This window comes from Chaetura pelagica, unplaced genomic scaffold (genome assembly GCF_000747805.2).
Source record: "Chaetura pelagica isolate M959 unplaced genomic scaffold, ChaPel_1.0 scaffold377, whole genome shotgun sequence".
NCBI classification, from domain to species: Eukaryota; Metazoa; Chordata; class Aves; order Apodiformes; family Apodidae; genus Chaetura; species Chaetura pelagica.
Window position 1 is genome coordinate 98,274 of NW_009953908.1, and position 19,330 is coordinate 117,603.

Genomic DNA, 19,330 nt, shown 5'->3' on the forward strand with positions numbered 1-19,330 from the left:
CCCCGCGTTAGGGAGCCGGCCTCTCTTTCCCCTCCCCGGGCTGTGCCCCCGTCAGCGGCGATGTCAGCGCACAGCGGAGAGCGCGGAGAGAAATAGCACAGAAAGGCTTTTTCTAGGAGGAGAAATCGCGTTTGGAGTCACGGTGAGGGAGGAGGCACAGTGAAAAACAAACAACAAACAAGCAAAAACACACCCAGAGAGGGGCAGGAAAAGCAACATTTTTAAGGCAGGCTGGGTTTGGAGAGACGCTTTTTGGTGCCTTGCGGGACCCGCGAACCCAGCCCGAGGTGCCCGCCCCTGCCCCTGCCCCTGCCCCGGGGGAGCGGGGCCCGGGTCGCCCCCTCGGGCTCCGGCCGCAGGAGGAGGAGGAGGAGGAAGGGGAGAGGGGGAGGGGGAGCCCGCTGGGCTTCCACGGGGTCTGTCCGTCCCCCAGCGGCCCTGCTGTCGCAGCTCAAAGGGTGGTTCCTCTGTCAGGAACATGTTGGAAGCATGTGAATCTTCAGAAAGCTCAGCTGGGTTAGCGGCCGTTTGTGTTACTGTGAAATACAACGGGTTAAAAAGAAAAGATACCATGAAATGTAAAATATAATAGCTGGGAATGCTCTGTGGAGAACCGGGGTAATTATTTTTTCCAGCTTTAATATATTGCCCTTTTTAAAATGGAAGGTTGGATTTAGACACAGCAACCAGTACCGCTCAGACAAAAAAAACCCAACAACCAAACCCCCCCCCCAACAAACAAAAAAACCAACCAAAACAAAACAACAAAAAACCCCAAAGAAACAACAACAAAAACCCCCACTAAACAGGAAAAAACGCACAAAACCAAGACCTTAAAGTTTCTCTTGAAAGTATTCACGGGTTGATTAACGTACAGTTTAAAAAACAAAGTTAGAAGCATGTTAATCTTCAGAAAGCTTGGCTGAGTGAAATACAACACAACAGGTTAAAACAAAACAAAACAAAAAACATTAAATATAAAAATATATGTACACACAAGAGGCCTGTAATTCTACATCAGGTCGTAAGAGATCCTATTAAATCATATTGTCTTAACTCTTCTGGTTTATGTTCTGGTCAGAAATCCTTGGTTGAATAAAGGCATAATATAGTCTGCATTTAATTGTCTTTAGTTATGACACAGAAGTAATCCAGGAAAATGAGAGTAATAATAAAATTTGGTATTGAAGTGGGTATTGTTGCTGCCATGAATGGTGACTTATGCAGTCTGTGGTCCCAGTTCTTTTTGAAAACCCAGTGTAACGTTAACCATGCATGACAGCTTAGGCAATGGAAACCTGTCCTGCCTAACATTACTGACAGATACTATTTAATTTTTTTTACATTGTAGCTTTTAATAATACACAAGTATTTTTAGCTTCTAAGTTACATGGCTCAATTAAAACATTCCTTCTTAGGAATACTAACAAGGACCGTTTGTAAACACTATAAGCATTAAAATTCTAAAGGTGTATAAACATTAAAAATGTTTATGAGAAAGCATGCAAATCCAGGTAATAACATCATCCAGGGTTTTCTTATTCATACTTAATTTGATTTTGCTGTAAGGAGTTTACCAGTTACGTTGAATTAATGTATTGACTGATAATTTTACTCTTTAACATCTAACTGACCACGAGGAAAGACGTGAAAAAAATCTGAAGACGTTAAAAAACAGTAACTCATTAAGTAACTGTGATTGCAGTTTATGACAGAATGAGAAACACAGGAGTATAAATCATAGAGAATGTGAATCATAAAATCATCGAGGTTGGAAAAGACCTTCAAGATCATGGAGTCCAACCATCCACCCTACAACCCATAGCTACTAAGCCATCTTATGAAATACCATGTCTTCCCCTTTTTTTAACATCTCCAGGGACAGTGTCTCCACCACCTCCCTGGGCAGCCTGTTCCAACTCCACCACTCTTTCTGTGAAGACATTTGTTCTAATATGTAACCTGAAGCTCCCCTGGTGCAGCTTCACCCCATTTCTTCTTGTCCTTGTTTGCTGGTCACCAGGGAGAAGAGGCCACCACATACGCCTGTGTGTTGTATGTATGTGTATGTGTGTGAATATGAACTGGGCAAGAATATTTTTGCATGCATTATAACCACTTTGTGTTTGCAGGTCAGTGTAAGAAGAAAACTTTGAAAACTTGGATCCTTGGTGTCCCTCCTGCTACGTGGGAGGAAAGTTTGCTCTGGCTGGCTTGATAGCTTAGACCCCCTCCATAGCTGAAGTTCCTGGCCAGGCAGCTGAGCTGACATCCAGCTTGACTGTAAACACAAATTCTATACACCTTTCCCTCTCTTTTGACAAACTGATGTAATCACATTGCAAATTAAGGCTAAAAGGAGAGACAAAGTTAGCGTAAAAAGGAGGCTGAGTCAAGGCTAAATTAGGCTCTCTGTCCTTTTGGGTTTGATAAAAAGTATGGGCAGTGTTTTAGAGTAAACGTTTATTGATGTTCATGGCATTGATTTTAATGCACTTTAATATTTTTATTTGGTAGCTCCTTTAAGCTCAGCAGGTAACGTTCCCTCTAGTGTCATGGTCAGGACTGGAAAGAAGAAATATATGAGAGATCTGTTTTCATAGAAGCATGGTACATTTAATTTAGAAGAAGGTCTGTCTCACCATGACAACAGAAGTGGGAGACTGAGCAACTGGGAGTTACCGTCCTCTCTGCTAGAACCCTTGAGGGAATCCCTGCCATTGTAAACCATCCATGTACAGAGATGTAACCAGTTTTACTTATTTGGATTTTGCAGGTCCAAGGTATGCCCTATGGGAACTGTTTACTTCTCAGCGATGGTCCTGTCAATAACAGCACTGGAATCCCTTTCTTCTACGTGACAACAAAGGATAACACTGTGGCAGATCTCCTGAAGAATCCCATGGCTTCCCTGACTCTACCAGAGGCAGATGGAAATTTCTGCAGGTAACAGAGGTTTATCCACCTACTACCACCTTCAGTGGGAGCAGAGTCCTCAGAACAAAATGTTGGGCCTCCGCCTTCGGTATCCTGCTTTTATTTTTGTCTCTTGCCATCAGCTGCAAGCTCCTGCTTAGCTTTGTTTTTGCAGTAAGTTGCTGCTGTAAAGCATGGTAAAGAAAAGCAGAAGTGTCATTTAAGTATACTGCAGTATCAACAGCTGCAGTGGTTTTCAGCTCACACATTATCATACCTACATTTAATCAATTCTTGGAGGTGCCAGATAACATCTAGGTGTTCAAGATCCCATTACAGGCCTTAGTGATCTAGTCAGTGAAGTTCATAGAGTTTTGAGGGCTATCCAAGTCATGGTAAAGCAGACACCCTTGCTCCTCTGAACAGCTCTGAAGGTCCTGCTGATTTCTTTGACAAGGCTCTAGCTCTCCAGGGTCTGTAAGGGGATCGCAGCCTCTCAGTTCACAGGTTATATACCCAGGACCATGCCACTCAGTCTAATTTCTACCTCTTCAGAGGATACGATTAAATATGATATCACAGGTTTTTTTCACCTTACTGTTGGTAAATGATCCCACAAATCAAGGAGGCTGGGTCTGAGATTTACTTGATCTGCAGCTGGCCTCAGGTTCATCTCTCCAAAGACAGCAGTGAGTTGACTTCTGCCTAATCACGTGTACAAGTAACTCCAGATCACTTAAGCTTTGTGTGTGTAAAAGCGTATGTATGTAAGCTCGAAGATGATTCGCTCATGTTTGTCTCCTTTAAAAAGACATATCTCTGCTATATGTTTGCTTACAGTCAAACATGTGGCAAACTTGGCTGGGTCACCCTTGTGTGAAGTGTCACTTCCAAAGGCCTCTATGTGATGAGGTACATGACACCGAAATTGCGTCAGACAGGGCTCTGCTACCAAAGAAGTTCTTAGCCAATACTCCAAGGAGAGGGAAGAATGGGAAATTACAGGCTGCTTCAGAAAGAAACATTTTGAAAGTTTCTACCTCAACTTAAGGTCCTCTTTGTGGGAGGAGAGGTTTATCTTAAAAACTGTATCCCACATTTCACCAGCTGGGGATTGCCTTGGGTGTCATCCTGCCTCTCAAGCCCACTAGCTGAGAACAACATGGGAAAAAGCAGTGAGTGGCAAATACAGATCACGTTACTGTTGCACTTTTCTGTATTTGTCTCTAGAACATGCTGCCTGTTTTCTTAAGAGCTAGATTGTGACAAAATGAAATGTTTCTCAGTTCTAAGCAGTACAAGTGATTTCAGGGTGACATCCTATTTCCCGAGGAATGGAAATCATGGCTTCTTCTTGCAGTGTCCCAACTTCTAATAGGAACCTTCTGTAGCAACATTTGTTAAGGTAGTTCAGCTTTGAATGCTTGAGAAGATCAACAGCAATGAAGTTAAGACCAGAATGGTTCTGCTTGTTCCTTAAAATTATTTCATTAAATACTTGTAATTAATAATTTCAAATTTAAGTAAATATATCAGTTGTTTCATAACAGGCAAATGGAACTTTTTGCTGCTTTCTAAGCATTTTCATTCAATCAAATGGTGAGCTGAATATCTAGACCAAATCGTTAAAAATCTGTCTAAAGCCTAATGTCCTAGCACCTGCCGAATGCCCTATTTTCAGAGGCTTAAGACTTAAGAGCAGCTTCCATTAGTGGCAGGTAACTGCTGGTGTTGAGCACTTCAGAAAACAACACACCCATTTAGGCACTTAAGTGTGGCCTTTCATCCTTGGCTTTAACAGCCACTCTTAAAAAGTCTTTGTCTTTTATGTTTTAGAAATGTCACTACCCAGTTTACCTGTTTGGAAAATGCCAACTCACCAACAAAAGAGGAATGCTGCATGATTTATAGAAATATGAAATTCATATACATCACAACTCTTAGAGAATATTTATTTGTTGTCTTTCTGTTAAGTAACTATTAATTTCCAAACCAAACCACTACACTTTTGTTCCATGTGCTGCTTTTTGTCTTGCAGCCAGGGCAACCTGGATTCTGCCACCCAACTCTAGTCCCCTCTGCAGCCTGACACTGCACTCCCTGGTGAGAAGAGCTCCCTGGGCGCTGCCAAGGAGCTAAACCTGGATTTCCAAAACAGCTTAGGCCAAACTAATTACCAGTGGCCACATCCCTACTCTCCCTGTATACTACCAGACGTGTGGTATTTTAACATCCGCCCCTCCCCCCCCCATCAGCTCTGGCCTTTTTCTGACCTTGAGTTGAGACATAAATCTGAAGAAAATTAACCCAAATACGAGAAGAAGGTTTTCTGCTGGTTCTTCTTTTCTTCCCATGGCCGCTGCTGCTCCTGGCCATGCAGTCCCACCCCCTCCCTTCAGCTGACCATATGGTGGGTTTATTTTAGCTCAGTAACCCAGCAGAAACCTCTGTTGTTTTTTTTTTTTTCTTTTCTGGATTAGATTTCCACTGGGTTAGTAACTTGAATTAGTTCCCCAAGAGCCAGAGGAGTGCAAAGGAGAGGGGAAGGGAGAAGATGAAAGAAAATAGGACATCCCCATTTTAGCATGTAATTTTACTCTAAATATTGAGCTTTCTACTGAACTGGGTACAAAGGTTAAGAATCTAATAAGTGCCCCTTTCATTATTTATTTCATTCTTGTATTCAGTTTGTTTCTCATTATTTCTGGACTTCTCATTTGGAACAGATGTTGGCTGTCATTAGAATCATGAATGGTTAAAGTTGGAAGGCACCTTAAAGATCATCAGGTTCCAATCTCTTTGGTATGAGCAGGGACACCTCCCACTAGATGAGGCTGCACAAAGCCTCATCCAACCTGGCCTTAAACACCTCTAGGAAGGGGGCTTCCATGACCTCCCTGGGCAACCTATTCCAGTGCTTTACTACCCTCATGGTGAAGAATTTCTTCCTGATATCTAACCTAAATCTGCCCTCTCTCAGTTAAAAACCATTACCCCTTGTCCTCTCACCACAAGCCCTTGTAAAAAATCCCTCACCACGCAATGTTCCACTTCTTTACTCACACTACACAAGAAGCAAAGCCTTTTACTCTGAGACACCTCGGATCCTGCTAGTATTAAGAGCTATCTGTGGGGTTCCCTTTGCAAAGGGAAGTGTCATTTATAGATGGTTTTAATGTCAGAAGTTCTCTTGGTCAAAGGCATCATTAATTGTTTTGGCTTCAAAATAATTATACAAAATAGCTAAATGAATAATGCTCTACGTGAGAAAGTTCATGTCCTTGTATGCCAGCTATATATTTGTAGCTTGTTTTCATGTGGAATTTCATTAGAATTTCATTATTAACCTACTCTGAATTCCGAGAATTAAAATAAATATGAAAGCTGGTTGATGCCTGTAGTCAGTGCTCCTGGGAGTATTCAGCACTCTCCTGAAAAATGCTTTTGACCTATTGCACACAAAATAAATCTCTGGCCTTTGGAAAGAAAACAGCTGACATTTCAATAGTCTTCTTGTATCTAATGAGTATCAAGTGACTGGTGTGCCTGTACATGAGTTAGATATTAAATTTATTTAGTAGCACATTTAATTTGTTTTGTTCCATAACAGACTCAAGTTCCAAACTTTGACAATAAATACTTTTGCTGATGGGGATGTAAGAAATACAGAGTGGCCTTTTTGGTTTTCAAGCCGTATTATTTAATCAGCTGGAGGAAAAACTTGAAAAGCCTAAACAAATGGGAGAAATAACATTTAATAATGAAAGAAAGAGTGCTGTGATGCATCTGAATAGGCACTAATTGCAAGACATTATAATGTTGCAGCTACAGTCTGGATTCCTCATCTCCGACCTAGAGATTGCAATTTCCCAGTGGGAGATGGGCTGCACCTCTCTGACAAGGCTCTCTGACGGCTGCAGAAAGCATTTGTTAGTAACTACAATGCACCCTCTCTGAAGGCTGCTAAATGGGTAACAGAGGCAAGAAAAATTAAATGGTTCAGTGCTATAAATAGACTAAGGTGGCATGTCTGTTCCACAGACAAGCTGAAAAGGTTGAGTCCCATTCTTAGAAGCTTTTGGAGGGAGCAAGACTGAGCCCGACATTAAAGAATAGAGCAGCTATTGTTCTAAATGCATTTCCCAACACACAGGCTGCTCAGAGGATCTCCCTTTCTGAGTAAGCTCCTGTCCCTGCCTCATTACAGCTGCAGTCTGGAAAACAGGCAATTAATTTTAAACGTGTGTCACCTCCTTGACACCAGGTTCAGCATATTCATAGGGACCAACTGTATCTTTCTTAGAGGAAGAGCTACTGTGAACTGGTTTTCACAAAACAGAAAAAGAAAGAAAAGCAAGGAACTTTTAGGTCAGTCCGTGTTTTTGTTTTCTTTTGCTATTAGTTTGGAGGATTGTGTTTCAAATCCGCACTGCAGACTGTGAGGGGATTTTGAGGGACCCAGCTTCCTCTTCTGGTTTATGACCCACATCAGGGGTGGCTGCATCAGAGTAGTTTTACCCACCATGCTTCACCTACCGCTTGAGGTAGCAGGTCGGCACAACCGAGCAGACATCTTCAGTGGATATGAGCTGGCTCCACAGGTTTCCTTAACTCTACATTGAAAAGGCTGACAGGAAGTGCTGAGCATCTCCAGTGCTTCTGGATACTACCAGGCCACAGGAAGAGGAGAGTAATTTGGCGAGTTAGGGTCCCTGCTGACTGGCAGCCTGCATAAACTGCTGACTTCATTCCTGGGCGATCCTGAGAGACAATAAGCTTGCCAGGGGTGGCAGGCACAGCCTTTAAGATGGGAGCTGGCCATCCAACATATAGCTGGCTTCCTTCAGGTTTGTCGAGTTGCTGGCTGTTAAATCAAGGGTGAATATAACACAGAAATTTGGCACTGCACCTTCACACAAAGAGAAATGACACACGCAGAAGACAAAGGCTGAATCCACAGATATCCCTCAGTTTTTGAGATCCGCCTCCTGGTTCTGTGGCACAGACGCATTTCCAGTTCTGGTGTTTATATTGGCCCTTTTTAGTCATATGCAAATAATAATGTCAGTAGCTGTTCCTGAAAAATCTGTATTTTAAAAAACCAGGAAGATACCAAATTAGAAAGTAAAGTACGAAACCTGTTATCATCATGACCCAATGCACACAATATAGTTCTAAATTACTATTTTTTTCCTGTATTCTTAAATAACCAACTTCCCAAAATCCCTTTCTAGTGAAGTAGTATGTGTTTCTCTGACTCTGTTTACAGAAATAATTGATGCTGTGATTTCTATCTTTTTTTTTCCCTGCAAATTGTCTATGGTAAAACTATATAAAAGTTTCCTGTCTGAAACATAGTTTGGCTAAAGAAATGAGTTGTTATTGTGAATGAAGACAGACAAATAGACTGACTTTGCTTAACAAATTCTAATTAAAACATTCTAGGGAGGATTATCTTCTAAGAAAAGTGAAATTACTTAAAACAGGAAAACAGGTATGCTGTGAATACAGGCTCATTTAGATGCAGAAGAACCACTGTACCAACAGTCTTCAGCTCTCAGGGCTGACTTCAGATTAACAACAGAAGGCTGCTCTTCAAAAGGAAAAGGAAAGATGTCTTTTAACTATCTTTGCTGGCTTTTAAGCACAGCTGATAAACTAATTCTTGTCAAAATCAGAGCAGGGCAGGGCAAAACTGCTCAGCTGTATCCAGCTGAAGGCCAGCAACAGCTTTTCAGATTATGAAATTGCTTTCAGAAGAGATTTGGTTTGACATTCATGCCACACAGATTAGCAGCACCAAGACATTCTTTCTGCTTCAGAGACTCTGGTAGTTAGTGGTGAGCAAATGAAATGTATGAGGAGGATAACTGGCTTTTCAAAATTAATGAAATTTATGAATCAAAATTATAAGCACTTTGCAGTAATTCTCTGAGGACACAGCATTTCCCTTTGGCAGATTTTAGGGGACAAAAACATCCTGTACTGTATGTACTAGAAAATAACTCTGAGTCTTCACCTCATGACCAGTTTGGGGCTCAGCAAAGAGAGGCCTTGTGCAGAGTGACAGGATGCCTACCTTGCATTCGTAGGAGGTGACAGGGATGATCTGTTCCAGCAGGCAGTCCCCACCTCCTAATTGCCTGACTTTGTGCTGCTGCTGCTGCTCTAGGAGAGGTTAGGATGTGTGGATACAGTCATTGCCCTTATGCCAGGCATGAGCTGTGTACTTTAAAGAGGAAAAAAAAGTAGGCAGCTGTTCTCTGGGGCTTTCTTCTTGGCTCTCTTATTTTGTCCCTAACTTATTTTCTCTTCCATTCTGCTCAAGTAGAGGGGCAGAAGCAGAATTTTCTCCCAGGGCAGGGAGAACTGCATTCATGGGAGATGGAGAGGATTTTATGGATCCTAACAGGGAGGATGGAAGGTCCTGTCTCCTCAGGGGAGTGGAAGAGAAAGATGGCAGCTCCTCTGTTGGAAAAGGAAGCTGGGGAAGAAGAAAGAGATTCCCCTCCATAGATCCCTGCTTCCTCCTGCAGTCCCTGGAGCATTACTGAACCCTCCTGCCTTCTACTGATTCCTTCTTGGTATTACCTGGCTCTCCTTCCCAAGTGCCTCCCAAATTCCTATTTTGCCTTTTTCTGCTGATCTGTGTCAGATCTGTTTCACCTTACTAACAGACTTCAGAGGCTGAGAATGATGGTAATACTTACGGGAACTTTTGGTCAGAAACCAGGAGACTAGAGCATCATCAGTGCAGAGATCTCAGCTGGAAAAGGGAATCAACAAAGTCCCAACATGGTCACCTCATGTGCCAAATTAACTGCATCAGCCTGAAATATGGGTTCATCAGATCTGGACTTTGTTAGTTATTGTATAGGAACCTTCTAATTAAAATCCAAGAGATGGCTAGTGTAGTAAACAATTTAATGAGTAGGTGGCACTCTTTTGCTCTGAACAGCTCTTTGAACTGTGACCCAGAAAGTGCAGAAGTGGTACACAGTAAAATAAGTGGGATGTGTTCATCAGCAGCACGTTTTGTGGATTTTGCTGTTGGGAAATTGCTGTTGGGAAACACATTTCACTTGGACACAAACTAATTCTTAAGCTCAGTAAGGCTCACACCTTTGTAAGTGAATGCAGCTCATGTTCTCATATTCTTGGAAGAGACAACTGTCTGGTCTGGGTTAAACTCTGTACCTAGTTTGCTCACCACAAGCAAAGGAACAGAGACAAACAGTTCTTCTCTTTTCACAAATCAGATTAATAATTAAGATCATCTCTCTTACTGCACTGTGTTCTTACAAAATGCATAAACTGAATTTTCTTCCATTTTAATCTGGCTTCTCTCCATTTTTAAAACAAGGTGTATTTATTTTACATAAGCATAAAAAAATAAAGTTGTTCCTTATTGCTTGTTCTCCTGCAGTTCCCTGCTTTCCCTTCCCCTCAGTTCATATTTTATCATTGCCTTCCTAAAACCTTCCCAGAGAAACAGAGGACCTGATTCTAGTAAAGGCAGGCTTGAGAAGTCACCTCGGGTTTCCTCAACAGGGAGCCAGTGTCACCAGCATGCCTCTCTGCCCCTGGCTCTCCATCCCCCTTGTCCCCAGTCAGCAGCACAGAAATGTTACATAAAGCTGCTCCTCCGCACTTACTTGTTCTGGTGCCAACAAAGATAAAAGGAACCCAAGGACTGAGAGCTCAATATGTGGTTTTTTTTATACAGAAGGCAAGAAATTACTAGAGAATGCATGACTGGACCTCTACAGATGTGAAGGAGGAATACTTTAGTAAATATACCTATTTGTCCCTGCTATTCTTTTATAATTTTACTAAAAATATTATATATATGCTTGGCCAGATGCCTTTACTTCTAGGAAACAAAGCCTGTATTTACACTAGTTTCACTGGTTAATGTCACTGAAAATTCAAGACGTGTTCACAATAGAGGTAGAAGCAGTAGCTGGAAGTTTAGTGATTTTTGATGGTTTAGAAAATATAAAAGTAATCATACATTATTAGGGAAATACTATGCCAAAAATTAGGCAGAAAGAGATTTACTTCAGAATATGAAGGGCTCCTTTGAGAAAGAAAATAATCTAATGCTAATGTAAGATTAGAATACAAAGTTCTTATTCTGAAACACTAACAGCAAAGCCAACAAAGTAATAACACAGCATACTGTACTCAAATGTATCATTCTCCTGTTCAGCTCTTCCAAAACTTCATCTAACAATCTTAACAAATAATTCGTTTGCCTCATTTCCCAGAAAAACACTCTGACCCTCTAGAATATTATTCCAATGTGCAAAATTCAGTCTGAATAACTTGGAATAATAGTATTGTGTATGTCGATCAGTGTTGCACAAACTCATGAGAGAGGCACACAGAGAAAACTGCAAACAGAAAAAGGAGCCGGGGGAAAACCAAACCAAAACAACAGAAATAAAACCATTGCAGATATGAAAGTAGAGTGAGTGGGTTTTGTTGCCAGCCAAATATGCAGGGAGCAGTTTTTCCTATGAATCGAAGTCTCACATCTGACACTAGTCTTATCAGGCAAAACCATCTCAGCAAAGGCAGGCAGGATTCACTGCTTAACCACAGCAACATCAGGTCTATTGCCTACTCAAATTCAGTGACTGCACTTACAGAATAAAAATGTACTTGCACAAAATATTACAAATTGTAATTTGAGAAGGTGTCAGACGAAAATCTCTCATTGCTCCTGATCATGCCCAAATCTATCACCTTGATCCATACTGTGAAATGCAGACATCCATCAATAACAATCCCTTATCTAATACCTTTCTGAAAATAATTAACATCTTACCTAGGAGCTATACCCAAGAAAGGCACTTGCAAGTACACCTGATTTTTCCAGCTTTTCAATTGTTTTACCATACTGTTAGGCTCTGGAACAAACAGGTTCACACAAAAAGATACACAGCTAGTTTAAAGCAGACTTCTGAACTGAAATTTTGCTAGAGAGAAGTCCCTTCCCTTCCATATTTTTAAGAATCATCTAGTTAGATATATAAAGGTATGTATCAGTGTTGACACTGTCTTAAGATTATGCACAAACTATAACAATAGATTAGGAGATCACTTCAAATGGACTTTTAAATCCTGCTGTCCAGGGCCAACAGCTGCAAGAGGCTCCAGCTGCTGGACATGCAGGCCCTTGGCTGATACTCTTTGTATGTGGGATTCAGCACCCCTCTTACAGCTGCACACACTATATTTGCCTATATTGATTTATGTTTTGGTGGGTGAGCTTCTTATTAGACCATTGAATCTGAACGCAAAAGAAACAGCAGGAACTATGGGTGTCCCTGGGGCATGGAGCTGTGGCTGCTTAGGGACAGGATGCTCTCAGGCCACTGAAAAACCGCATCCTTAGTATGCAGCAGGAGTTAGTGCTGAGAATCTACCGTGTGCCACCATGACAGGTAGACTGGTTTGTACTTTGAATAGAAGTATACACTTCGGCCAGAAAGACTGACAGAAAGAAACATGGTGTCAGGGCAAGGGATGCAGATTTTGAGGTCCTGAGAACACCATTCATTTATTTCTTCATAATTTAAAAAAAATGTACTAGAGAAAATTAGATCATTATCTATTGATGTGAACAGAAGGTTTGAGCTTGATCTTCGGCAGCTTCCTCCTGCGCAGAAAGCATGTTAGAGGAAAAAGAATATGAATGGAGTTTGTCCAGAGTTTGTTACAATTAACACCCCCTTCACACAACTACTGCTCCAGACCGAACAGGATGCTGAAAAAAAACATCCCAGAGATGATGTGACTCCAAATGGCACTTTGGAGCTCAGGCTACAGAGGGTGCGAAGTGTTTACCAGGCATAGCTGAGTATCAATGAGCCTGCTCTGCTTCCTTGCATATCTCCCTTCATGGCCCTAACTGTAAAAGCAGTACTTTATCCAGGGAACTACACCATCTTTCATAACCATCTGTGGGTAATCTGCAGGTGTTATATTAGCTGCAGGAGGATGCCCATATGTTTCCTGCATGCAATAGAAACATACTGAGAATTATTTAAAAAAAAATAAATTAAAAAAAGGCCAGTGCAGATTGCATGCATTTAAGGCTAAAGGGCTCAAGCCAAGATCTTTAAGTAAAATCACACACAGATGAGATGTAATTTACAGTGATTTTCTGCTTCATATTAAAAAGCAGTGAAGAAGAAACGCTGTCTTTGTTTCCTAATGTAGTTTTTGGAATTACATTATTACATGGGGAGACAGTCCTGTGAGATGCCGAGCAGTCTGACTGCTGGTACTTGGGGTTGCTCAGCACTTGCCAGGATCAGGCCTTTGCAGTCAATTTACTTATGATCTATATTCTTGTATTGTATATGTCAGAGTCAGCAATTGCCCCACAGCTACTAATGGGAGTTATTTATTATTACTGTACAGAAAGAGCCAAAAAGCAAGTACCATCCCTATCTCTGTCTGAAGGATGAAAGCAGTTGGAGAATTTTTTTTAATACTTGTCTCTTTGGTGTGAAGCAGTTGAAAAATGGGTAAAAATGAACAAGAGCTGAGTTTAGAGGGTAAACACAAGGTAAAGACCTTATATTTTACACACAAATACATGTGTAAACTTACTTAGTATGCGCAGGCACAGACTAACCATCTCACTAGTTCTTTTCAGAATCCTGTATTCAGGTCTGTACATATGTCTGGGAAAACTTCAATTTTCACATTTTTTACAGTCTAATGTATACTAATCCATTTTTAAGAGCATCAATGAAGATGAAGTAAACATCTACATAAACATCTGTTTCAGGTGAGTATTCCTTCAAGAGCTCCCCCAAATGTGATAGCTGAGTGTAGAAAATATTCTCAAGGCTTGACAAAATACTGCAGGTTTTTATATGCAAGCAGTTGTTCGCATTTCTTCAAAAGCCTTCAAAAATAAACCAAGCGATTACACATGAGCATTTTTCTCTGTGCACAGAAAAAATTTAATTGATCCAGAGGATCCAAGGTGTGCCAGGCTGACTCTCATGGGACAGATGGTCACAGTGCCTCCGGAGGAAGTGGAATTTGCCAAGCAAGCCATGTTTTCCAGGTCTGTATGTAACAGGCATATAGCAGAATGCAACCCACAGGTTTGAGACAAATACATGGACATGGCTGTTTGATATGGAAAATCTGAGAAGTAACAAGCCTGTTCTTTACTTTGGATCCACGAAGCATGTTGACTCCTGTGTAGCTTGGAATGACAGGCAGAGCTGTACAACCTCCTTTTAGCTCCTCAGGTAAGAAAACATGTAAATGCAATTGGTCAATATTGGGGTCTGGTAAAGCACCCAGTATTGCTGGTGGGGTCTCTTTGAGCTAGCTGTAAGGGCAGGCCCAATAAATGAGACAGAAATACAGGATGAGAAGGCTCGAGCAGGTGACAGCTCAAGAAGGCCATGTGCTGCCTGCTAGCCAGTTTTATTAGCTCTCCTGATGTACCATGACTGCTACCGAAGTGTTTTCTAAACACTGATCAGATACAAGCACAACCCTGACACACCTTCGGAGAATCTCCTCTAACTGTTTTGCACTCAGGTAGAGACCAAACAACATCTGCCTTTAGAGATGAGGTTCTGCAACAGGGGCAGATGGTGGTTGCTGGCTGCCTTCCTTGCAGTTCTCACCAGACTGGGGCGTGGAAGATCATAGACCTTACTGCATGGGAATGCAAAAAAGACCTCAGATCTCAGGTTTCACGCTGGCTGAGCACACTGAGATGAAAAAAAAGTAGCTGATGCATAGGCTTTGGCAGATCTTTTAGGTTTTTTTTCTTTCTTTATCCTTCCAGGCACCCGGTGGTAAGAAAGTGGCCTCGCAGCTATGAGTGGTTCTTCATGAAAATGAACATTGAGCACATCTGGCTTCAAAGCTGGTATGGTGAAGTTTCTGCCATTGCAGTAGAAGAGTATTTAAAAGCAGTTCCAAGTAAGGGATGATTGAATGGACTTTGAGATAGAGATCTTCTGAGTTTCCTTTCAAAACACTTTTAAAATTTCATGCTGGATGGTTACTTTACAGTGAAAATTTTTTTCCCCCAGAAGGTTTCAAAATAGCCCTGTCTTACAGGGAGCAGAGTGAAAATAAACCAACACAGACTTACAAATTACAAAGGAGAGTTGGATACTAGCCTTACCCTGCAATGTACAAATGTGTCATTTCAAACAGGCTGCTTAAAAATGCTTTGTATCTGTTTGTTTTGACTTTTATTGCTGTTCACCCACAGGAAAACAACTGTATATGCTAAATATAATGTCCTGATTTACAGAAAAAGCAAATTGCCTACTCAGAACACTCTATGCATTGTGAAAGTATTACTGCTGTTTGGTCTTTCTTGATTTGTAAGTACTTGAAGATAATAGCTGCAAATGGTGATATTTAAGGTTTTAAAAAATATTTTGCTAAAGCTGTACTCACTTGCTAACTTGTATTTTCTACATGTGCTTTCGCCTAATTATCTAATTTGATCTTTCACTTGGAAATTGAGTAGAAATTCCTTTTTATTGGAAAAAAATGCAAGCAGCTTGAACAACATGGCTCCAGTATAACTTGTCTCTCACTGACACAACTTGTCTCTCACTGGTTAAATACCTTGAGGTCCCAAGCCAAGTCAGCCCCACAAGGAATATTCCAATACAAATATAAATATTGTCATAGGAAGAATTTAAGTAAATGTTCTCAGCTAGACTACTCCTGTTATGGGACAGGAAAAGTATTTTTTAGTACATGTTATGTTTAACTCACTTCTGCAAGTGATTTTTGGAAATCATCACTAACTCACCTAGGGGTGGAGCCAGTACCTTAATTCTGTTTCCTCACCAAGTTTTAAAGGGCTCTTTCATTTATTTTTCAAGGAAGTCTAAAAATAGTAGATATTGCAAGCAATGAAAACTAATTTTCCTTGTGTTAAAAGTGCAAACTTTGTTGCAAACAATTCTGAATAGACATCTCATGTGATAATACCAAAAGAGCTCAAAGGTTATTTTATTCACCTTCAGCCCTTTCTCTAGATGCCCCAGTAAACTCACTTTGCAGTTCCTAAGGGTATCACAAGAGTATGACAGAAAGAAAGGTCCCATGGCTGACCAGCCAAGTCATTACACAGTTTGCAAATTAGACCGCTGGTCTCCCTTTTACATCAAGAAAGACACATTGCAGTGGGGTTTCTGTGCCTGTGGAGAAGGTCTTCCAGGATTCCGGGGAGGGCACCAGAGCTCTGGACACCACCCAGCACCACTGCCGAGCTGAGAAGCAGGAGCCTGGGTCCCTGGCGAGTGACCTGAGCTTGTACAGGTTAATCTCCAGGCAGATCTCAGAGACAACTGCATGAGCTATGACCAGCTGGAAGCATATGAAGTGCAGCTGAGCTTATTTTGATTCAGTCGTGGAGAGAGGAAGTCATCCCCAGAGTGGAGCTGGGCACCATGCCGGTTTAACTACCAAGGGCCACTCAGGCCTTCTGTGAGTTCAAGGCTCTGGGCTTTGTTTACATTTTGGATATTCTGTCAGAATCACACAGAAATGCAGGGGGAAAACTTCATTTAGACACTTACTAGAATTTCTTTTTCTTGTTTCATTGCCAGACACTCATGTTAGCAGTGCAGATATTTTGCAGAGGTAATTACACAGAAGGAGGATGTGTCCTGCCTCAATCCATTTCCTTTTTTTTTCTTTTTTTCTTGGCAGATGTGCAGCATATTCCCTCTCGCACTGTGTAACACTTAAGCCAAATGACCCATCCTTCAGATTTATAGAATACCATCAAATGAAATCCTCCTCAATTCATATAATTTTGCCATGGAGAGCTTTGTCCACTATGGATTTGATCCCATCCAGATTCATGAGACTTTCAAAACTGAGCTGAAGAGGCAGAACACTAGACCCTGTACAGGAATCTCCACAGGTCTAACATTTCTGTGCAAGTTTAATTACAATTTCATTATCCCAGTTCAATAATATTCCCAGAGAAACCCAAACTGCCTATACTCTCCCCCGCCCCTAAACACACACACAGATAGATTAAGCAAATCCAGTGTACAAGCTTAACCTTTAAACAAGCTGAAGAAGAGGAAGAATTTTAGAAATGCTGCTTTTACTATACTCTCAATTTCACTTACATCCTTAGCCTGGTAACAGTGACAAGGTCCCGTGTGCTATATATTCACTTACTAACGGTCTTGCCTTTAAGCAGTTAGGGATTGTACCTAAGGATGTTCAGTAAAGTTTTAACTGTTTAATAAGTTAGTGTGCTCTAAGCAAGGTTGGGAATTTACAATACCCAGCTTGCTATAAGCTGCCTCCCTGCACATCTGGATTAATTAGAGTAGTTTCTGTATTGTAAATTGGCAGACTCATCAAGAAGCTTTTCTTTAAGGACCTGCTGTGAGGCTCTTGACAGAACCTGAAAACATGAAATGGTGATAGCAGGTGAAGTGCCATCACTTAACTCACCTGTTCTCACTTGATGATTCCTTCTCCCAAGGAACAGCTACCATAAAAGTCTTTCAAAGTTTGTAGAAATTCATCAAAAATACAACCTGCAAGTTTTGAATGGAATTTTCTGAGATACCATAATTAAACAGTAGTTCCTTGAGACTATAAAGGGTCTCATCTTGCTTCAGTTCAAGTAAATAGCAAAAAGCCTATTTATTTGTTGTGCTTTATTTATTAGCTCAAATAAGCATTTTTATAAAAGGTCTTGATAGGCCTTATGAATTTATTAAGCATTTCAACTACTGATGTGTAATTTATTTCCATGTGTTCTGTATTTTAGTTATTTCTGTAGCTTCCCCAAAAAAGCCTGTTGTGCAACATGTATTATTTAAAACTTTAACTGTGGTTTTGCAACATTTAAGAGTTATGTCTGTACACTTGCTGAAAAAAAGGAAGACAAAGTTTTACCTTTGGATTTTCACTTTTTGCTAACTTGTGCAAATGTAATGCATGCACAGGATTTAAGCACAGCTAGTTTAAATTGCTGTTCTTATTTAACCAAAGAATGCTCCATTTCTGATGAAATGTTCTTCACCTCAGTTGATGAAATGCAATCTGTCTCATTTCTGGATGTGTATTGCAATTTGCAATGTATTTTGATTTGTAAAGATACTAAATGTTAACAAAACATCTATCGAGAAGAAATGCAAATAAACAAATTTCAAAGTGGAAACTGCAGTTACAACATTCTTCAGTTTGCAGTACAGCATTAGCCAGAGTAACTGACCTTTTATTGACAGCCATTTTAATTTCTATCTGATCTGAACATCTTTTTTTTTTTTTTTTTTTTTTTTTCTTTTTTCCTGAACCAAGCTAATTTATCTCAAGGTACCTCTGAGCACTGAGACTCAGATCTGCATTTGTATAGCCTTGCCTTTCTCTGGGGAGAAAAGTCTAGCCAAGCACCTTTAATCTCTCTTTGGTCTTCTCATTACTGTCAGCTTTGTTTTCACCACAGCAGTTAAATGTCACTCTTAAACAACACTTGCTCTTCTTTTCTGCATGTGAGGACTGGACATCATCTCTCAGTTGTGTATTAACAGTGTTTTGGAAATCTCTGCTATTTCTTCCCTTGCTAGTCTTGCTCTGACAAGTTCTTGTTACATCTTGTTCTCTGCTGTCTACTTTCCTCTGGCACATTTTCTTGAGCTGACAATTTACCTTTTCATCTTGCTTTCCTGCACAACAAAATTCAAGTTCTTCCACTCAAATTCTCACTTCATATCCAACAAAGCTTATAGGAAATATACTGTTTCCTATTTATGTCTTAAGAGTCTTTGTCATGCCACTAGTTGGACTGCATTTGCTGTGAGGACTGTGACAACAGTTTCCTAACCTGTACAAATCACAGTCAACATCAGTTTCCTCTTTCCAGTGACCCAATACTCTTGCAAGAACATTTCCTGCAGCTGTTCTTTTCCTTTGTACTGACTCTTTTTACCTTTATCCCATTTCTAGAGTTGTCCTGGTTTGAGCCAGGATGAAGCCAATTTTTCTTTTTACTGATTTTTTTTTCCTTCAGTAAGCTTTCTTGTAACTAGCAACAGTGTGTTCTGCTAGGCTGATAAGACAGTGGAATGTTTTTCTAACTACTGAGGCTTCAAGGCCGCACCTGCACTCTGCCGGCTCAGACACTATGGGGAGATCTGTGACCCCCCCGTAGGAGGCTGAGTTAGATGGACAGCAAAATTGGCCAAAGATATTCCATTCCATATATCTACGTAAGCTCAGAGGAAGGTCAGAGATCACAGAAGACAACTTCCTTCCTTCTCCTTCTCCCCTTCTCTTCCGTCCATGGCTGGCGTCCAGGGAGGACTCTGTTCATCCATCACCGTCGATCCTCAGGCTTGATCTCTCGTGACCCCCATAACTCTCTGCT

General features: G+C 40.9%; 1 protein-coding gene across 1 annotated transcript; it reads left to right on the forward strand.

Moving 5' to 3' along the window:
- Window positions 1-1,502: 1,502 nt before the first annotated feature.
- Window positions 1,503-14,897, forward strand: CREG2 (cellular repressor of E1A-stimulated genes 2). Its single transcript, XM_010001431.1, has 4 exons — window positions 1,503-1,514; window positions 2,777-2,946; window positions 13,895-14,008; window positions 14,750-14,897. The coding sequence occupies exons 1-4, from the start codon at window positions 1,503-1,505 to the stop codon at window positions 14,895-14,897; spliced, it is 444 nt and encodes a 147-aa protein (XP_009999733.1).
- Window positions 14,898-19,330: the final 4,433 nt, after the last annotated feature.

Excerpts from the sequence above, each read along its gene's own strand:
- CREG2 (XM_010001431.1), top strand. Across the intron at positions 2,947-13,894 it reads GCAGATGGAAATTTCTGCAG|AAAAAATTTAATTGATCCAG; the intron begins GTAACAGAGGTT and ends CTCTGTGCACAG. Across the intron at positions 14,009-14,749 it reads AAGCAAGCCATGTTTTCCAG|GCACCCGGTGGTAAGAAAGT; the intron begins GTCTGTATGTAA and ends TTATCCTTCCAG.